General features: G+C 43.6%; 1 protein-coding gene across 2 annotated transcripts in view; it reads right to left on the bottom strand.

The window, feature by feature from the left end:
* The window catches only part of DTWD2 (DTW domain containing 2), a 204794-nt gene that overhangs the window by 13442 nt on the left and 169022 nt on the right, over nt 1–22330 (bottom strand). The window contains exons 5-6 of one of the 2 annotated variants that reach the window (XM_054032530.1): nt 17419–17532; nt 16325–16917 (exon numbers count right to left, since the gene is read on the bottom strand). The exons of the other annotated variant lie outside the window; for it this stretch is intronic. Coding sequence (XP_053888505.1) covers nt 16885–16917; nt 17419–17532 — 147 coding nt within the window. The 3' untranslated portion in view covers nt 16325–16884. Of the gene's footprint in view, nt 1–16324; nt 16918–17418; nt 17533–22330 lie in introns of those variants that run through there. 2 annotated transcript variants of the gene reach the window in all.

Raw genomic sequence — 22330 nt, 5'->3', positions numbered from 1 at the left:
TTTCTAAGGTTGATTACTGCAGCATTTTAATGGGATGTTTTGTATATTTAAACAGGTCTGGAATCAACAATTGTTAATGGAACATTAGGACATACTGTAGAATATAAATCTAAAGAGACACAAAAATGGACCTCTCGAATATGTACTTTATATGCTTATATATTTGCAGAGGGGGAATGTGGGGAGGAAAAGGTTTATAGTTATTTTCTGCAAATTTAATGTCATCTTTACTTGAAACATCTTCATTTTCTGTTACTATTCATCACATTTTTGCAAACGGATCAGCCCAACGTATGACTGATTCCTTAACTAATGCATTCATATTACAATTTCATAGTTAGCCAGAAAGTGATATTGTACATTTAGTGGCTGATTATCCCAAAAAGCTGATTATTTCATGTCTGCAAAATCAGTACCTAAGTGCCAGTCTCTGTCTTCGTATTTCATCTGTCTTCACAAAAGGGGCTCCTGCCTAATGGCTCATTAACAGATTATGTTTTCTATTACACTATACCAGTAGCTCATTATCATACATTAAACAAGAATTCTATATAGTATGACAGCCAGATTTACACTGGGGTGAAGGACATAAAATGAACTGCATATTCTAGGGCAAATGCAGACCCTCCACTCCTACTCCCACAGCAGTAGATCCTGGTGAGATTTTAGAGGAACACGTCACCTGTCTGGTTTCAGTGGGAACACTTCACCTGCCTGGCCTAGAGATGAATTGCTACTGTTTATTCCTCTAGCCCATGGTAAGGCCATGCTAAGGGCATGCAAGGCTACTTTAGCCATGGGGGTGAAACAGCCTCTGCAGAACTGCTCCACTAGCTTGAAGGAATGGTGCTTCCACACTTTTCCCTTTGCACATCTCATAAAAGATTAGCCCAGCTACACATGCTAAGTGCTGAGATGAGAGTTAGTAGTCTTTGTGCATTATCTGTCCCAAATCAGAATATTCTGTTGTCATAGCTTGTTTATTCCACCTTGAATTCTAGAAAGGAACACATGAAAGCAACCACCAATAGGACACTTCACAACAGAAGTCATGGCATTTTGCATCCACTTTCCCATAAAATAGTGAAGATATAGTGATACAGTAATTACTATATCATATCTTTCACCCTGAAGAGTCTCAAAACAATTTACAAACCAGACACATATATTCGAATAACTTCAGTCATCACTGAAATACAAAAGTCTCTGAATTGAAAAAAAAAGAAGTCATTTAACAGCACTCAGCAAAAGTTTAAGGAAGGAAATACAAGAGTATAAGGAAGGAAATTAAGAATACCTCAACCAGTTCAAGCTGGAGGGGAAAGTTAGATAAGCCAAATGCAATTACTCATTGCAAATTGGCTGGGACACTGGAGTTAGCATTTCTTCTCCTACATTAAGTGCCACCAAAAATTTTGGGCTTGAGTTTCAAGACATCAGAAGTCTAAGGCTGCATGCAATCAAGTATCTAATTTCCATGTACAACTGTGTAGAAGGCCTAGGGCTTCCAAGGTCTTGAAAGACATAATAACAAGTTTTATGTTGGTTTAATGTCTCATATGTAAGCTGGCTCCTGTACCAACACAGTGCCCTGTCGGTACATGGTGAAGCACTGGCTCATTGCTCCATTTACGGAGGACTTGTGTGGGAGTTATGGGAGTTATGGGTATGGTTTAGTATCTCTCAGGACCCAGCCCCTCAGGCACTAACACCACCTCTTGCAGCAACCTAGACTTTCCTTGGAGATCTCGCATTCAAACAGCAACCCAGGCCATCCTGTTTAGCTTTTGAGAACTGATGGGAGTACAAGTTTGGCATAATATGACTATAGGCCAATCATACTACAATAACACAATGTGACTGAAATTCATCCTAGTTATGAATAGTAGAATTTATTAGGACTAGAGAGATTGTATAGAATATTATTGTACATAAATGTCCCCATCCCTCCCTTCCATCTTAATGTCCCACCTCTTCTCAACCTCTTCTGTTCTCATGAAACTCTTACCTCCCTCACTGCTCTTGAAGGCTCAGCAAAATTCTTCAACCAAAACTATTTTTTCACCTAAAAATGCAGGTTTGGATTGATCCAAACATTTTGTGAATTTGTGTTGATTCTGGTGAACAGTTTTGGTCAAAATGAAAATGAAAAACAAACATCTAAATGAACAGTTTCAACATTAATGAAATGAGACATTTTGATTTTTCAAGCTAGGATTACAGATCAAAACTGCCCAGCCTTGCCCGACTTCCAGCAGCTGATGTCCCCACTCTGCCTGCAGGACTCGCTCAGCAGCAGTCTTAAGACCTGCTGCAAGGAGAGGGAGGTGGGCTGTGGTGAGTGCCCGCATGGGGGAGCCAGCAGGCACAAAAGTGTTGTGTGTGCACCATGTGAAACATTTCTGGGGGCACCCCAGAGCCTGGTAGTTAGAGCACTTCACTTAAGAGTGGGCAAGCCTGGGTTCCATCTCCTGCTCAAGAGCAGGGATTTGAACCTGGATCTTCCACATCCTAAGAGAATGAACTAACCACTGGTCTAAAGATTATAAGGGGGATCCAGCACCAGTGGCTGTTCCTCTGGCTATGAATTGTGAATCTAGCCCTTCACTTCCCTTAAAAAAAAAAAAAAAAATTAAAATACCTGAAACAATTTCCCCAACTTTATTGATATGCCCAAAATTCTGAAAAAAATAGTTTTGTTCAACTTGAACTATTTTTTTTATTTTTCAGAACTGAAAAATTATTTATGCATCCAGCTCTACTCTTCTCTCATTAGTTCTAACCTCAAAACAAAATGTAAGCTCATCCAAAAATATATTTAGAAATACAATGCACCCTTCAAGATAAGAACGCAGCATGACCATCTGGTTAGTAACCTTGTCCCACTGTCTACCGATCTTTCACACTGTTTATGCCTCATACTTGTTTTGGTTTTGCTATAATTAGATTGTACGATTCTCAGACGAAGGAAAGTGCCTTTGATAGGTTCTGTGAGAAGCCTAGCACGTTTCTGGATGTTCATTTTTTAGAAATAATAGTAACCCAAAAAAGATAAGTCCAGTTTGCGACAAGGTATTCTTCATCTGCGTTGGGCTATGTCTACACTGCGCACCTTACAGCGGCACAGCTGTGCCGCTACAACCGTACCGCTCTAAGGTATGCAGTGTAGCCGCTCTTTGTCAGGAGGAGAGAGCTCTCCTGCTGAAAAAATAAAACCACCACCACCGAGGGGCAGTAGCTTTGTTGGCAGGAAAGCATCTCCCACTGACAAAGCACTGTCCACACTGGCACTTTTCGTCTGTAAAACTTTTGTCGGTCAGGGTGTTTTTTCACACCCCTGGCTGACAAAAGTGCAGTGCAGACATAGCCTTAGAGTGAATTCAAGGTTCAGAACCTTTAGTAGTCATTCTTTTTACCTGCAGCAGTGGTTGGTATCATTTATAGGTTTAATTATTGAACTAGTATTAAATGCTGAATTAATATTAAAACCAGGAAAATACGAGCTAGATTATTCCTGGTCCTTGGAAGGGTGTGCAGCGGAGGGGACTAGCAGGAAATTTAAACACACAACCCCCTTGCAGACTTATCTCAAAGGCTAGGAACAATTGCAGTTTATGTGCTTGGGGGGAAAATGCAGGAAATACTTTTTTTCTACCACTGGCGCAAAAACCATCCCCAAAAGAGGAGAGTCAGCCAGACAGGGAATGGGAATATATGGCTCACAATATTAAGAGTTTACACATTTACCTTTTGCCTAAAAGGCTAACAGTGTCTGTTTTCTACTATATTTCTTTTCATATTCTAAAATGCAAAAATCTCATAACCTTGCAGCTAAATAAAGTTCCATGAGCTACCTTCGTGACAGAGAAAAAACCCAGAGCAAAGTAAACCCCAGCACGCTATTGAAATTTACATCAAGAACATAAATAAGTTAGCTCTCTCAGACATCCTAGCTTTAATTTAAAGTGACATTTTAAGAGCTCTCTGTTTTCAAATTCTGTAGGGAATAACTGTCACGCAACTGTCATAAATGCAAAGTCAAAAAACTAAATGGATGTCACAAAAACCTTTCCGCTTTCCTTCACGTTTTGCAGATTGCACGTATGTATGTATCCATGCTACCTTTGTGCATTCTGCCATATGTAAATTGCTGACACAAATTTACTATAAATTGCAGCCTGCACATTCCCAAGCCACACTAACAACTCTCAGCTAAACCTCAGGGAAAACATCTCATTCAATTTCCATTTAGCTGACATCCTTTTTCTGTATTTTCCCCACACAATTTCTTTTACTACAAGATGCCTCTCTGTTTTGTAGTCTCCTTTTTTTCCTCTTCCTAAGCAACCTATTGCTTTAGGCCTACACAGTGGCATTCAGCCACAGGCCTGAGTTGAGTATGATGCAGAGCTGCACCACCCAGGAGGAGCATAGAGAGGGATTCTATCTCAGGGTATGTCTACACTACGAAATTAGTTCGAATTTATAGAAGCCGGTTTTATTGAAATCGGTTGTATACAGCCGATTGTGTGTGTCCACACATAAAATGCTCTAGGTGCTCTAGTCGGCGGACCGCGTCCACAGTACGAGGCTAGCGTCGACTTCCGGAGCATTGCACTATGGGTAGCTATCCGACAGCTATCCCACAGTTCCCGCAGTCTCCGCCGCCCCTTGGAATTCTGGGTTGAGATCCCAATGCCCGGATGATGCAAAACAGTGTTGCGGGTGGTTCTGGGTACATGTCGTCAGGCCCCTCCCTCCCCCGTCACAGCAACGGCAGACAATAGATTCGCGACTTTTTACATGGGTTACCTGGGTTACCTGTGCAGACAACATGGAGCCCGCTCAGCTGAGCTCACCGTCACCATATGTCCTCTGGGTGCCGGCAGACGTGGGACTGCATTGCTACACAGCAGCAGCTGCCAACTGCCTTTTGGCGGTAGACGGTGCAGTAGACTGGTAGCCTTCATCGGCGATCTGGGTGCTGGCAGCCGTGGGGCTTGCCTTTTGGCAGTAGATGGTGTATTACGACTGTTAGCCGTCCTATTACAAGTCGGGTCATCGTATGTTAGCAGAGTCTTTCCTGAGCAGCCGATTGTGCAATAGGCCTGAAGACCATCGTCATACACCGCCCCGTATTTGCTGCCAAGCACCCAGAGAGATGCCGAGGGCTATCAGCCACGCTGCACCATCGTCTTAAGATGTAAAAAATAGATTTGCTCTGTATTCATTTGCTTCCCCTTCCCTCCGTCAAATCAACGGCTTGCTAAACCCAGGGTTTTCAGTTTAATCTTTGGTGGGGACCATTCTGTGTGACAGTTGTTTGTGTCTCTCCCTGATGCACAGCCACCGTTCTTGATTTTAATTCCCTGTGCCTGTACGCCATGTCGTCACTCGGCCCGCCCTCCCTCCTTCCCCTAGTCCGTCAGATACTACGTTTGCGCCACAGCTCAGAGAGCCGAGAAGCGGTTCGCGCCTTTTCTTTGAATTCTGGGTTGAGATCCCAATGCCCGGATGATGCAAAACAGTGTCGCGGGCGGTTCTGGGTACATGTCGTCAGGCCCCTCCCCCCTCGTCACAGCAACGCAGACAATAGATTCGCGCCTTTTTACCTGGGTTACCTGTGCAGACAACATACCACGGCAAGCATGGAGCCCGCTCAGCTCAGCTGAGCTCACCGTCACCATATGTCCTCTGGGTGCCGGCAGACGTGGGACTGCATTGCTACACAGCAGCAGCTGCTAACTGCCTTTTGGCGGTAGACGGTGTAGCATGAGTGATAGTCGTGGGGCTGGCAGCCGTAGGGCTGCATTGCACCAGCCCCTTGCCAGGCGATGGTATATTATGACTGGTACCCATCGTCGTCGTACTGGTGTGGCTGTCAATCATGGCCACCTGGGCAGACATGCTACTGTTTCGATGATGATGGTTACCAGTCGTAATATACTATTTTCTGCCAATTGCCCAGTATTGTCTGCTAAGCACCCAGAAGAGGCCGAGGGCGATGCTGGGTGCTGGCGGACGTGGGGCTGGCAGACGTGGGGCTGCATTGCTACACAGCAGCAGCCCCTTGCCTTTTGGCAGATGATGGTATTTTATGATTGGTAACCGTCATCATCGTACTGGAGAGGCTATCACTCATGCTGCACCGTTGGCTGCCAGCTTAAGATGTAAAAAATAGATTTGTTCTGTATTCATTTGCTTCCCCTTCCTCCGTGAAATCAATGGCCTGCTAAGCCCAGGGTTTTCAGTTTAATCTTTGGGGGGACCATTCTGTGTGACAGTTGTTTGTGTTTCTCCCTGTTCCTGTACCTGTACGCCATGTCGTCACTCGGCCCTCCCTCCCTCCCGCCCTCCCTCCTTCTCCTGGTCCATCAGATACTACTTTCGCGTCTTTTTTCTGACCAGGCGCCATAGCTAGCACTGGGATCATGGAGCCCGCTCAGATCACCGCGGCAATTATGAGCACTATGAACACCACGTGCATTGTCCTGGAGTATATGCAGAGCCAGGACATGCCAAGGCGAAACCTGGACCAGGCGAGGAGGCGATTGCAGCGCGGCGACGAGAGTGATGAGGAAATTGACATGGACATAGACCTCTCACAAGGCACAGGCCCCAGCAATGTGGAAATCATGGTGTCACTGGGGCAGGTTCATGCCGTGGAACGCCGATTCTGGGCCCGGGAAACAAGCACAGACTGGTGGGACCGCATCGTGCTGCAGGTATGGGACGATTCCCAGTGGCTGCGAAACTTTCGCATGCGTAAGGGCACTTTCATGGAACTTTGTGACTTGCTTTCCCCTGCCCTGAAACGCCAGGATACCAAGATGAGAGCAGCCCTCACAGTTGAGAAGCGAGTGGCGATAGCCCTGTGGAAGCTTGCAACGCCAGACAGCTATCGGTCAGTCGGGAATCAATTTGGAGTGGGCAAATCTACGGTGGGGGCTGCTGTGATCCAATTTGCCAGGGCAATGAAAGACCTGGTGATAGCAAGGGTAGTGACTCTGGGCAACGTGCAGTCAATAGTGGATGGTTTTGCTGAAATGGGATTCCCAAACTGTAGCGGGGCCATAGATGGAACCCATATCCCTATCTTGTCACCGGAGCACCAAGCCACCGACTACGTAAACCGCAAGGGGTACTTTTCAATGCTGCTGCAAGCCCTGGTGGATCACAAGGGACGTTTCACCAACATCAACGTGGGATGGCCGGGAAAGGTACATGATGCTCGCGTCTTCAGGAACTCTGCTCTGTTTCGAAAGCTGGAGGAAGGGACTTTCTTCCCGGACCAGAAAGTGACCATTGGGGATGTTGAAATGCCTATCGTGATCCTTGGGGACCCAGCCCACCCCTTAATGCCATGGCTCATGAAGCCGTACACAGGCAGCCTGGACAGGAGTCAGGACCTGTTCAACTACAGGCTGAGCAAGTGTCGAATGGTGGTGGAATGTGCATTTGGACGTTTAAAAGCGCGCTGGCGCAGCTTACTGACTCGCTCAGACCTCAGCGAAAAGAATATCCCCATTGTTATTGCTGCTTGCTGTGCGCTCCACAATATCTGTGAGAGTAAGGGGGAGACCTTTATGGCGGGGTGGGAGGTTGAGGCAACTCGCCTGGCCGCTGATTACGCGCAGCCAGACACCAGGGCGGTTAGAGGAGCACAGCAGGGCGCGGTGCGCATCAGAGAAGCTTTGAAAACGAGTTTTGTGACTGGCCAGGCTACTGTGTGAAACTTCTGTTTGTTTCTCCTTGATGAACCCTCCAAACCCCCCCTCCCCCGACCCAGTTCACTCTACTTCCCTGTAAACCAACCACCCCACCCCACCCTCCCCTCCCGCTTGCAGAGGCAATAAAGTCATTGTTTTTTCACATTCATGCATTCTTTATTAGTTCCTCACAGAAGTAGGGGGATAATTGCCAAGGTAGCCTGGGATGGGTTGGGGAGGAGGGATGGAAAAGGACACACTGCATTTTAAAACTTTAACTCTTATTGAAGGCCAGCCTTCTGATGCTTGGGCGATCATCTGGAGTGGAGTGACTGGGTGGACGGAGGCCCCCCCACCGTGTTCTTGGGCGTCTGGGTGAGGAGACTATGGAACTTGGGGAGGAGGGCTGTTAGTTACACAGGGGCTGTAGCGGCGGTCTCTGCTCCTGCTGCCTTTCCTGCAACTCAACCATACGCTCGAGCATATCAGTTTGATGCTCCAGCAGACGGAGCATTGCCTCTTGCCGTCTGTCTGCAAGCTGACGCCACCTATCGTCTTCAGCCCGCCACTTGCTCTGTTCATCCCGCGATTCAGCCCGCCACCTCTCCTCTCGTTCATATTGGGCTTTTCTCATCTCCGACATTGACTGCCTCCACGCATTCTGCTGTGCTCTATCAGCGTGGGAGGACATCTGCAGCTCCGTGAACATATCGTCCCTCGTCCTACGTTTTCTCTTTCTAATGTTCACGAGCCTCTGCGAAGGAGAAACATTTGCAGCTGGTGGAGGAGAAGGGAGAGGTGGTTAAAAAAGACACATTTTAGAGAACAATGGGTACACTCTTTCATTACAAGGTCGCATATTTCGGCTTGCAGGCAGCCATGGTAGGCCACAGTGTTTTGGCTTTTTTAACCTTCTTAACATGCGGGAAAGGTTGCAAACAGCAGCGCATTTCCCATATCAAGGATGAATTGGGTTGTCCATTTAAAATGGGGTTTCAATGTAAAAGGAGGGGGCTGCGGTTTCCCGGTTAACATGCGGCACAAACACAAGTAAACCACCCTCCCCCCCACACACACACACACGATTCTCTGGGATGATCACTTCACCCCTCCCCCCTCCGCGTGGTTAACAGCAGGGAACATTTCTGGTCAGAAGAGCAGGAACGGGCGCCTCTGAATGTCCCCTTAATAAAATCACCCCATTTCAACCAGGAGAGCTTTCTGGAGATATCCCTGGAGGATTTCCGCTCCATCCCCATACACGTTAACAGACTTTTCCAGTAGATGTACTGGCCGCGATTGCCAGGGCAAAGTAATCATTAAACACGCTTGCTTTTTTTTTTGTAATGTTTACAAATATTTACAAAGTTACACTCACCAGAGGTCTCCTGTGTGCCCTGAGGGTCTTGGGTGAGTTCGGGGGTTACTGGTTCCAGGTCCAGGGTCACAAACATATCCTGGCTGTTGGGGAAACCGGTTTCTCCGCTTCCTTGCTGCTGTGAGCTACCTACAGTACCTCCATCATCATCTTCCTCGTTCCCCGAACCGTCTTCCCTGTGTGTTTCTCCAGTGAGAGAGTCATAGCACACGGTTGGGGTAGTGGTGGCTGCACCCCCTAGGATCGCATGCAGCTCCGCGTAGTAGTGGCAAGTTTGCGGCTCTGCCCCGGACCTTCCGTTTGCTTCTCTGGCTTTGTGGTAAGCTTGCCGTAGCTCCTTAATTTTCACGCGGCACTGCTGTGTGTCCCTGTTATGGCCTCGGTCCTTCATGGCCTTGGAGATCTTTTCTAATACTTTTCCATTTCTTTTACTGCTACGGAGTTCAGCTATCACTGCTTCATCTCCCCATATGGCGAGCAGATCTCGTACCTCCCGTTCGGTCCATGCTGGAGCTCTTTTGCAATCCTGGGACTCCATCATGGTTACCTGTGCTGATGAGCTCTGCGTGGTCACCTGTGCTCTCCATGCTGGGCAAACAGGAAATGAAATTCAAACATTCGCGGGTCTTTTCCTGTCTACCTGGTCAGTGCATCTGAGTTGAGAGTGCTGTCCAGAGCGGTCACAATGAAGCACTGTGGGATAGCTCCCGGAGGCCAATAACGTCGAATTCCGTCCACACTACCCCAATTCCGACCCGCAAAGGCCGGTTTTATCGCTAATCCCCTCGTCGGAGGTGGTGTAAAGAAACCGGTTTAAAGGACCCTTTAAGTCGAAAGAAAGGGCTTCGTTGTGTGGACGTGTCCAGGCTTAATTCGGTTTAACGCTGCTAAAGTCGACCTAAACCCGTAGTGTAGACCAGGCCTCAGAGTTGCACTGGAGGGTAGGGAGGGAAAGAGTCATCTGCGGAAACCTTTTAAAGGGTGTAGCCTACTATTCTCTCCCCAACAGGATCAACCTCCGAGGACCAGTGTACGGTAGTGGCAAGACATAGTTCTGCCTACTCCCTGCTCTTTTTCATCCCTATGTAACTGGGAGAAACTCCGTAATAACCCCCATGTTTTCCTGGGCGAAGGGTGGACAACTCTCACTAGCTCTTGCAGAGATCATCCGAGAGCAGGGAGGCTCCTTAATCTCTCTCTCTCTTATAGCTATGTAAATGGGACGTCCAGGATATCTGTTCAGTGATCAGATTTATGGCATCACAGTTTGCTAGCAATGACTCTGATATAGTTAACAATCAGATTTATGAAAATGCATTCTCAAATGATTTTCCAGGTATTTTCAGGAGTACTCTTGTCCATAACCAACAATTAATGAGACAGATTTTACCATCCACATTAATGTGGAGTATTTTTTAGTCCACAAGTAGTCCAATTGAAATCAGTTGGCTACTCACTAGATAAGGTATTGCTCAACATGAGCAAGGGTGGCAGAATATAATCCTAAGCAACCATGTAGTCTCTTTCTTTCATTACCGTGCACAATTGTTTGTTTTAAAAGCTTAATCTCTACGTTTAGTTCCCTCTTTACGATAGCACAATAGAGAATTTGAATGAAGGTAAAATGAACTATCCTATAATTTCATGGATTCACATATAAAGGATATTACTTCTTTTTTTAAACCAACAGCTTGCTGCGTTTTCTGAAAAAAATGCTTTTGAATATTTTAGAAAATTTTGGTCTTGCTTTTAGATTATTTTCTGTGTGAGAATAACTAAAGATGCACTATTGTGATGTGCACAGGATTTGTCTACTTCGTGTCACTGGGGCCCAACTGTATTTGAAAACAAAACGTGTGGAAAAATGGAACTACAGTATACAGACCCCCCACCACCACACACACACACTTACTTATGTAGTCTGACTCAGAAGCTTTTCCAAAAGTTTAAGTTTGATGATCCCTGAAAATACAGTGTGGATGCAAACACACATGCATACCCCAAACTGTGAGGCTTCTACGTACTATGACGTTGTTTCAAACTATTAGTCCTTTTTCAACCTGACTACCCTAATCTGTTGAACACAAGTTCTTATCTGAGAGTTGAACAAGTGAATATGCGTCTATAGAAAGTCATTCCCTTTAAAGAAATCATACAGGCAAACAACTTTTTTGTCCTTAAAATGCATTCTCTATCGCTCTACATTCCCAGGGACTACAATGTTATATGACTTTCTCTGTCCGTTCAAGACAAAATGATGATAAAAGAAAAATCCAGTTTAAACAAAATAATCATACATTGGGTTTTATTTATATTGGTAGAAATACTTAAACAGGCAAAACTCCCATTTATTTCAACAATAGTTTTGCGTGTGTAAAGACTGCAGAATTTGGCCCATAAACAGGAATCCTGTATTTTGTAAGATAAACTATACTAGAAAACCTGCTTACAAAAAAGGAGATATATCCAGATTTAAAATAACTATTAAAGCAAAAATCAACACACCCAAAAAGAAAACAAGTTTGCTATTTTTAGATACTAAAAGATATGAATATTGGTAAGATTTGAGGTTCCAGAACAGGAGCATGCTGTATAGACTATAGTATAGACTATTGATGTACTGCTTACTACCAGGTGTACTGGTTACTTCTATGAGGAAGGTCATTGACATCAAAAAGATTCCTCATAGTAGTAAACACTACTCTTAGTAGAAAGTGTTTGCAGGATTAGGCCCTAGTAACTATCCTAGTCCAAATGTGACCCTCTCTTTCATACAGTACAGGATGAAGGATATATATTAAAGAGTTCTTAGTGACTCCCTACATGCTCCTTCTGCTTGTTAAATCAATTTACTGCTGGCTACTTTTCTATGTATCTAGGCATTTATAGAGCACTCATCACCACCACTGTCATCATAGTTCTTATCAAGAACTAAATCTTGTGAAGTATTGAGCACCCTTAACTCCTTTTGGTTTCATCATGAGCTGAGGGTACTCAGCACCTCAGAAGAGGCTCGCAATACCTTCTAAGATCAGGCATGAAACAGCTTTATTTTTACTCTCAATTCTTCTTTCTCCCAATAATGGTGATACTCATACATCACAATTTCAGCCATTTAGCGTTTTATGAATATACTGGAAGGTTATTTTTTTACCTCCAGGATAATCAAAAAGCCTTAAGGCTGAGCTTGTATAATGGTCTCTGACTGAGGAAAAAGCAACCTAATGGAAGAAAACTAACACCGCCTTCGCAATGAATTCAGAATCTACAACTGATATCCTTATTTGTCATATCAGTAAGTAGCCTTCATTGACTTTACAGAGCAGAGTTATGACATTCAAAATTTATTTTATCTGGAAGGTGATTTAAGAATAGAAAAATTGAGTACCTCAAAGGTGGACTCTACCATCTTAGACAGCATCGTGATAAATATTCCATAATAACATTACTTAAAATTGGAATATTTGGTCATATTTTCCTAATATGTCTAAAGTCTGTAGAGCGTTTGCTTGACTTGGACTAATTATTCATGATTGCTTTTGATAGTATTTTGTGTGTTGGCTCCCTTGCCTCTCCAACCCCATCGACATATTTTTCATTATCACAGTTGCATGTAATGAGTGAGGATGGAAGAGAAGGAAGCTAACACTTCAAGCATGAGCCCTTTCCCTTCATGTTTGCCATAAAAATATTAAAAGATATTTGCATGGTGCTATGAAAATGTAAGAACTAGTTAGGTGTTCAGGCCAGTGACTTAGGAACATTTATGCATGCTTACCAGGAAATTTCCTTTGATCAATTAGTAAAGCCCACTGAACTGGCCCACCTTGAGCAAATTATACGAGAAGAATAAATATGTACAAAAAGAATATAATTGTTTCTTGATACCTTAGATCTAGAGCAGGCATATGTTCAACTTACTATAGAATTATTTCAAGTTTCTGCAGTTAAACTGGCTGAAAATCCAGATCTGTGGATGTAACCTAAAATGGTTGCCTCTTCAGTGGCAGAAGCCTAGGCTGCTGACAGGGGCTGATAAGTCTGCATCTGCCTCCAATGCCTCAAACAGGCTGAAGATTAAGTGCTAGAATCTATGGACATTGCTTCACTGAAGAAAGGACCAGGGACATAGCCATGGGTAGGCCATGGCCAACCCACTTAGCATTCAGGCCCACCCAAATCTGAGCAGAGGTATAGTGCTGCCACAGTGGCCCAGAGCGTTACTTGGACACCTGAAATCCAGGATGGAGCTATGCACCCACCCTTCAGAAACCTACATTCTGGCAGCTCTGCCTTGCCATTTTCTGAGCCGCCCCATGCACGTGCCCAGCTCGGCAGGTGAAGCCCTTTGTCTGGGGGCAGCAGGACTAGGAAGAGGGCATAGCGTTGGGGGAGAAACTGAGCTAGCACAGTCGGTCATTGCCTGTCCACCCGAAAGTCGGGGCCCACCCAAAATTTCCACTTCTAGCTCTGCCACTGGGAAGGACCCTGCACTATGAATCAACAGATGACTCCAATTCACTGTGTGACTTTAGATAAGTCACTTTGCTTCTGTGAGCCCCAACTTCTTCATCTGTAAAACAGGGATAATAATATTTACCCCGTTTTGTGAGGTCCTTTAAGAGCTATGGAAGAAAAACACTACATATACCAAGTACTGTTATTAAAGATGGAAGAATGAAATGATTATGAGAAAGCTAGAGTAGGACTAATAAGGAAGAAAACAAAAACTGTGAATGGAAAATTCAGTGCTTACACAGTCATATAACAAAATGTAACAAAATTTACTTTGCTTGTTTTTTATCCACTGATTTTTTCTTACACTTCTGTACAAAGATTATTACAAACAGGAGAAACAATAGAAAATTAAGGCCTTGTCTTCACTACAACAAAAAAGGTGTATTCTTAACTCAAGTTAGCTAACTTCAAGTAAAATCCTAGTGAAGACAAGGCAGGCTGCAGGATTCATAAGAGTTAGCAGGTCTAGTTTATGCCTTCAGGTAGGCCTAAGCTTGAACTTGACCTGCTAACTAATGTGAAAACTGCAGTCTGCCTCATCTTCACTAGGATTTTACCTCAAGTTAGTTAACTTGAGATAAGAATGCCCCGTTCCCCTTTTTTTAAAGTAAAGACGATGCCTAAGAGTAGAGCAGATTTTATTGTGCTTAGACTCAGTTACAAACCCAGGCATAGGCAATCTGAAATTCAGCTAGAGTATAGTCTCAGTCTTGAACAGATTTTGTTGGTTTTTGGCTACAATGGTGGAAGAAGTTTAATAAAAGACAGCATGTTGTGGAAAAATAATTATATTTTAAAGTTTGTTATGGAATGCATACTTAACACCCAGTAAAATAAAATGAACATCCATTTTCAGTGAAATATCTTTTCATGCATTACAGTTTATGTATTAACAGAAAGAAAAGCTCTTGAAATGGCTCCTGTATTACCTCTTGCTCCGCTTACATTTCAAAAATGAATGTCAGGCAACAGATCAATATTTTATGTAGCTCTATTCTTTTAATAATTAATGCAGGAGGAAAGTGCTGCAAGAAAATTCAGTCAGTGAGCAGAATAAGGATCTAGAGAACAGGGTCATGAAATGAAGAAAGAAAATTTAATTACACATATTGTCACAGCTATTTAACTTTAATTACCTGTAAATATGAGAAGCCTGGAAAACACCAGAAGGAAAATTAAATAGCTCAATGTCAAAAAGTAGTATCTGTGCATAGAGACTGTTCTTTGGAACACACTAATTACTTTTGCTTTCACTAGTTTTCATTATTTGTTATTGCTAGTGAGTACTTCCTTTTAAAATGGAAAAAGAAATGGAAGGAGCTTTGGAGGGGAACATTCAGAAAAAATATGTATAATGTGATTTTAAAAAACACCTTCATTTAACTAGACAGTTTAAAATTCGAAGTATTTGCTTATTATGGACACAAACTCAAGTAGACATTCAGAAATCCAAGAGCAGCATGGACATACTACTATTAACCTTGTTATTGTCAACAAAACATTCCAACAACAGGACAGGCACATTCAAAAATATGAAATTCAACTGAAGAGTTAAAAAATAATTATGAAAAGAATGGCAAAGCAGTAAAGGTAAGTTAATAAAGATTTTGCCATGCACCCAAGGCATAAGATCACATATGTTTCTGACATCTGGCAAATTACCCGAGACCTTTCAGTCAAAGCAAAAGTCACTAAGTAGAAGCAATAAACACTGCTGACCAGAAATGAGATGAATCAAACAAAACAAACCAATGTCATTCAAATTATCCTAACTTGCTGAAGGACGGTTTCTCCTGCTGACCATCAAGTTTCACAATTTACTGAAAATAAAGAAAGACTCACCTAAAGAGGATTCTCTTAGCACCCCCAAATACAGAGTAACTCCCAGTTACTTTAATTTGAGTTCTTTACATTAGGGTTACCATACGTCCGGATTTTCCCGGACATGTCCGGCTTTTTGGGCTCCAAATCCCCGTCCGGGGGGAAATCCCAAAAAGCCGGACATGTCCGGGAAGATCAGGACATGCTGGCGGGAGTGCTGGGCCGGGGGCGCTCAGCGCCGGCGGGGCAGAGCGCCGGTGCTGCCGGGGGACCGGGGGCCGGTGGGGCCGAGCGCCGGCGCTGCCGGGGAGCAGGGGCACCGAGCGCCGGCGCTGCCGGGGGCCGGCGGGGCAGAGCGCCGGCCGGCGCTGCCAGGGGACCGGGGGCCAGCGGGGCAGAGTGCCGGCCGGCGCTGCCGGGGGGACCGGGGGCCGGCGGGGCAGAGTGCCGGCGCTGCCGGGGACCGGGAGCGCCGAGAGCCGGCGGGGCCAGGGGGTGCTTGGCCGGGGGTCCGGGGGCTGGCGGGGCCAGGGGGTGCTCAGCCGGGGATCGGGGGCCGGGCCATGCTCAGCCGGAGGTCCGGGGGCCGGCAGGGCCAGGGGGTGCTCGGCCGGGGGTCCGGGGGCTGGCGGGGCCAGGGGGTGCTCGGCCGGGGATCGGGGGCCGGGCCGGGGGATGCTCAGCCGGAGGTCCGGGGGCCGGCAGGGCCAGGGGGTGCTCGGCCGGGGGCCGGCCCAGGCTGGAAACGCCGGGGGGTGGGGCAGCCAGGGCCGCTCCTCCTCCCCCCACACCCCCCCTTACCTGCTTCAGGCTTCCCGCGAATCAAATGTTCGCGGGAAGCAGGGGAGGGGGCGGAGTTGGGGCGTGGGCGTGGGCGGGGCTGGGGGTGGGGCCGGGGTCCGGTGGAGTGTCCTCCTTTTGGAGGCTCGAAATATGGTAACCCTACTTTACATAGAGCACTTACTGGATCAATTTGTTCTGTCCAGGACCAAAAGGTTTTGCTTAATGCTTCAGTTGTAATAATACACAAGCTACAGGCTGAACACAAGCACAAACACTTTAGAAAATGAGGAATATATAGGTCTCTAATTTTCTGTAATCAAAACTGCACATTTGCTGGTATTTGAATGAATAGCATGAGGAAATTATAAGCTACTTATTCAATTAATGAACATGTACTTATGGTTTGCAAAAACACCTCATAGTTTTTAATACACCAATATAAACAAAGTCACAAGTTTAGACACTTATTCAAAGTTCTCAAAGACTTCTCTAGTCTAAATAATTTGTTGGGCTCTTTCTGGAGATTTCCCATAGATCTTAGAATTGGGAAAGATCTTCATATAGGTCCAAATCCTCAGCCGCTTCCAGGCAAGCAGTGTGTGAAAGCCAGAGAAAGTGAGGTGTTTTTCTGCTGAATGTGTTTGTGCGCACGGAATGGTGATGCAGAGAGCACATTCAGGGGATCTTCACACTCTGTGTTGCCCTATGCTGTTGGGTGAAATTTAAGAGTGCACAATTAGCGGTGCCATGGCTACACAAATTTCCAGTTAAATGTCCATGCACATGACAGAGAGAGAAAAAACACAGTGGCTATGAAGAACTGCTGCAGACCATGGAGTTCAACAGGTGGATCTGTATAGTCATGGATCCACTGTCCACAATAAGCTCTGGACCCTCCCCTCAAATTCCTCCCTTTCCATCTCACCTCTGACCCCAGAAGCATTCCTTTGGGCATAGCCTAGTTACTCAGGCAGTACAGAGAATTTGGTCCACTGTATTTTGATACTTCTAGCAGAAACCAGAAACTTCACAGGTATATGAAAATGGAAAAAATAAAAAATAAAACCTGTACTATTTTGAACCTCAGGAAAAATTTGTATCAGGTAGGATTTAAGTTTTGGTTGAACTTTGGGTCAGATCTTATTTAATCCTCACTGATCTTCATGGAGTCTACCTGCCTGTTTAGCTCTCGTCACCATGAATGCTCACCTCCAGTTGTGCAGGAGGAAGGGAAGCCCAAACCAGCAGAACTAGGTATGGAGATGGAGGAGGAGACGGCATGCAGTAGTGCCACTGCTTCCCACACAGTCTTAGATCATTGATCTACATATGAACAGAGAAAGGCATAAACCATATATTCTAGTTATGCGTGTGTAACCCAGACACCTTCTGGGTATGGTGTTCTGTCCCATCTAGTGGCAACAAGACCACTTATAGAGCAATTAATGAGTCTGCTCTACAGCCTTAGATAACAAACAAGTGGCTTTTAGCTCATGCGGTAGATGTTCCTGCACTAAGCTCCAGAGGTCCCAGACTGGTGTCTGTCAGTGTTAGACATGCTGATGTGCTGCTCCTTTGCAAAGGATCAACATAAGAAAGGAGACTATGCTACTACATACGAATGAGGGTTCTGGATCTCACTATCTTGCTCACTATCGTTTTTTTGTTTTGGGGGGGGAGGGGGTTGTACCAACTACCATGACTTTCTGGAGTGTCCTTCCATGTGTGTCCAACTAGCACTTCGCAACATGCTCATCATTATGCCATCTCTGTCTGTTAAAATAGAGGGGGGTATCGAGGTGTCTTGAGCAGTTATCAGAAAAATGGAGATAATGTAGTTGGCGCAACTGCTGTGCCAGAAAAGACATTCTTGTAATCTTTAGACAATTCTTCCAGAAACTTCTTGTTACAGTTTCTCTTAGTACTATAAGCCTGAAAATGACAATTGTCCAAATATAGCTTTGTTATAGTAAGGCTCTTGAAGAAATAATAATCTTATAATACCCAACGCTTTTACTTATGGGGACCAGTCCTGTACTTTAAGGCAAAATGAAACTGGACTCCAATGTAGGTTTTGTCTGTGTATGCATGGCAGTACTGGATCTGTAGTATTTGTGTTTTACCAGCTTTACTGTATATGCCATTATGGTCACTTCATCAATATATAAAGAAGAGATAACGAAAAAGTACACCTTGGATACTAAACCATTACTGCACTCCCCACAGTGATATTTCAGTCACCCATTTACAACAAAATTTGCTCCCCTGAGCGAAACCAGAGTAAAAAGCCTTTTGTGCAAGGTGGTTCATGGGGAGAAGAAAGAGGGAATAAAACACTATCCTTCCTGCTAACTTCTCTTCAGCTGTAGACCAGCAGTCAATTTTGACTGATGGATTCGAGCTCAAGGCTCTACTGAACATACCTTCATACTTCCAGTGGTAAATCCCCTCAACCTTCCTTTGTGCTGGGGTAGATGGGTACACATCTATGCAATTTCACAGTACATTTCTACAGCATGACAGGACTGCACACCACCCATGAGCGCTCTTCAAAATCTATGCCCTTTCTCTGCAATGGAGCCACACTGATTCTACTGGGTTCAGGGTCTTTTATGAACTTCATTTAGTCAATAACAGGTACTTGTGTCATGTTGCTCTGGGCATGGAGACAAGGTCCCTGTGCTTACACGTAGCTGTTGAAAAGAAGAAACAGCTGGAGCAGACTAATCCCTTTATAACCTTGTCTCCAAATGTTCAGTGCTGAAGGAAGGCATTTGCATAGTACCAATTGGAACAGCTGTCCAGAAGGCTGCTGAAACTCAGTGGCACTGAGGAACACAATATGAAGAAACTAACTTAAGAAGAAACTTGCCACAATATGGCAATATGAAGAAACTAACTTAAAAGTTTCTCTCTTTGTCATTGATATCAAAGATTTCTGAGAGCATTATGCTTACAAGACAAACATGCAAGCCATACTTTTCTGCATTAGACAAGATCAGATCACCAGATTATCTGCAAGTGTTTTGGTAGCACAGGAGGTGGGTAGTTAGGGATTTTATATATTTGCCAATTTCTTGTTTTAATAACAATCAATGAACCTTACATTTATAAAGGACCTTTCATCTAGAAGTACCTTAAAATATCTATGAAGTGTAGTAAGTGACTGTACTAAAAACCTGGTTATACAAATATTGTATATGGTACAGGATTGGATTCAACTTCATCCATTAGTAAAGTACATCCACATCTGGAGAATGCACTATTAAACAGCTGCTATGTGGCCCTACAGAACCATGTAAATGAAGAATACCATATACAACTGCAACTAAAGGAGAAATTTAGTTTAGCAAAACGTAATCACCCAAGATGGAATTTGGCAAGGACCTTGGAGTAAACACTCCATTTCTTATGGAAAAGGATCATGCAAGTTTTTAAAATGACAAGTGGTGAGCAGTTCAGTGTAACACTATACCTCCAAGTTTCAGAGTAACTATATGCATCCGAAGAAGTGGGCTGTAGTCCACGAAAGCTTATATTCTAATAAATTTGTTAGTCTCTAAGGTGCCACAAGTACTCCTGTTCTTCTTTTTGACTATACCTCCAGTAGTAGAGAGTAGAAATTGATTTTGTTGCAACTCAGAGAGAAGAGTATGACTCACTGAAATACCAGATCAGTTCTTGAAGAAGCTTGGGATGTGTGAAACACAAAGAGAACCAAGTACTGAACCAGAGCAAACTTGCTTGGCTTGTGATACCTGCCAATATTACAACTTGAGGGTATATGGCAGTGAAGTGGAGTACAATGTAAATGTTCTAACAACCTAAGCCTCCATGACAAAAAAACTACAAAAACATTAAAAACCAAGAACATTTGATATTATTAATTACATTTGTTACCATATTTCTATTAACTATAGCTAAAAATTTTATGATGGTATGATGTTTTAAATTATCAAAATATAGAACATACATATTCTGGATATACATTTAAATATGTAATTATATATTGTGCACTTAGCTTAATATTAACTGCCTATAATGCAACAGATCAGCTCCAAGTTATAAATTTCAATATCTTTCATAACCATAATCTACTTCAGTTCCCAACACTGAAAGTGTCATTTATAATTGATGAGATACTGTAATCACATGGAGTGAAGTTCAGCCTCTCAGTTAAACCAGAGCAGGAATTCGCAATGGACTGTACCTTTCTCACGAAAGCTTATGCTGAAATAAATTTGTTAGTCTCTAAGGTGCCACAAGTACTCCTGTTCTTTTTTCTGGTGCATTGTGACACTATCTGGCATCACATTAAGTTTACATTAAAGAGATTCAAAATAAAAGACAAAGAAAACGTTAAAAAGAGGAGCTATTTCAAAAACCAGGAATTATAATACGTAAACTTCCTGGATTTGAAGGTGGAAATGAGACAAAAGGCGTGCTTTGTTGTGGCTCTAATTTTGGTGCTATTTTTGGTAAATTTGCTATTCGTTATTTTTTGTTACCAGCTTAAAATACTGGAGGAATATGTGCAAGAGGACAGGCAAATTGGAACTAACCAATCACAGACAAAGAAAACCTCAGAGTGTAACCTGCTGATATACCTACTGTCCATGAGTTCTGAAACTGCCTTACCCCCAGGTTTACTGCTGCTTAGTGGAGAACAAAGATCTTCTTTAAGCTAAAAAACTGATGAAAGGAGACCTGCTGTAAATAAACCCTCAAACTGGCTTCAGCTTCCTGCAACTCTGACCCTCCTCTTGTAACATGACTTCAGCAGACAATACAGCTCGCTTTACTATTTCCAGCCCAAGTTTTGCCCTTCCTTCCTTAGTCACAAAAATCCCACAGCCAGGAGAACAGCTGTAGGGTTCTGCTGAGGTAATAGGGCAGGATTTGGATCAGCACAATGAGAATCAACATGCCCCTGTTAATGACAGAACTCTGCATTTGATTTCAATATGCTTGCAAGAGGGGCTGGTGAATCCATGTGGTCATTGGCCATTTTCCCCCATACAGGAGTCCACGGGGTGAGAGCAGTTCCTGTAGACTCACAGGAAATGCTCAAGTGTGGCTCCAGTGTCCCATAGTCTGTGAAGGAACGATTTATTTCTTCTTGATCTTCCTAGAAATTTTAGTTGCACAGCCCAGCCAGGCAGGCTGCATCCTTGGTTCTAGGATTCAGCTCTTCATATTTAATATTTTATATAGATATAAGGACCCTTAGAATTGCAATGAGGAAACCTTTAGCTGAGGAGAAATCTAAAAACACAAGAGAGATTGAGAGGAGAATTTCCCCAGAAAATAACTTTTGAAGGGACTAACCATTATTCTTGTGTAATCTAAGCCAGAGATTCAACATATGCCAAAAAAATGCCAACACGTAAAAAATCATTCTGGATTTAGTGATCGAGGTGTCTCTATTATACTTGGGGGGAGAGTTAAAGTATGACTTTGGGGATATTTTGACGTAAATTGATTTTTTGTAAAACAACAAAAACAACCCTCACCCCCCCAAATCAAGGCTTTCACAGAAGACAATATTGAGGACAAAGAGGAAGTGAACGTGTAACAGGCTACATACAACAGTCCTACTATTAACAGTAATTTGTCTCTGCACCTCAAGAACAAAAGATGTTTATACAAAATGGGTATCACAGAACTTACGTTTTCTCTGGTAGCACTACCACAGCTGAATACCACTGTACGTTAACATTTCCACAGCACAGCCTTTCCATTAGCTCCACTATAGATAATTCTGTATATTTTAATTAAGTTCCTAGATTCTACAGTTTCTAGTAACATACCGGTAGTGCAGAATAGTGATCTGATCAGCTGTGCAATCTCTGCACAGATGATGGTATATACAATAAATCTGTATCCGTTTTTTTCTGAGTCAGAGTATTTTGAATATTAATGTGCTCCGAATGTATTGTACTACCTAACGAGTGTTATACAAATCTATTAAAAAAACAGATTTAAAATACAAATATTGGGCTTTTTCAAAGTGTCTAGTATTCACTAAACTTATGAGGACAATTATAAAATGAGAAAATAATTCATGGTTCCTTCCAACCAAAAACTAAATGGTCATTTTCAAAAACTAAATATACATGAA

Source organism: Malaclemys terrapin, chromosome 6 (assembly GCF_027887155.1).
Source record: "Malaclemys terrapin pileata isolate rMalTer1 chromosome 6, rMalTer1.hap1, whole genome shotgun sequence".
Classification (NCBI taxonomy): Eukaryota; Metazoa; Chordata; order Testudines; family Emydidae; genus Malaclemys; species Malaclemys terrapin.
The sequence above is the reverse complement of the archived record's forward strand: the minus strand, read 5'-3'. Positions and strand labels throughout refer to the sequence as shown.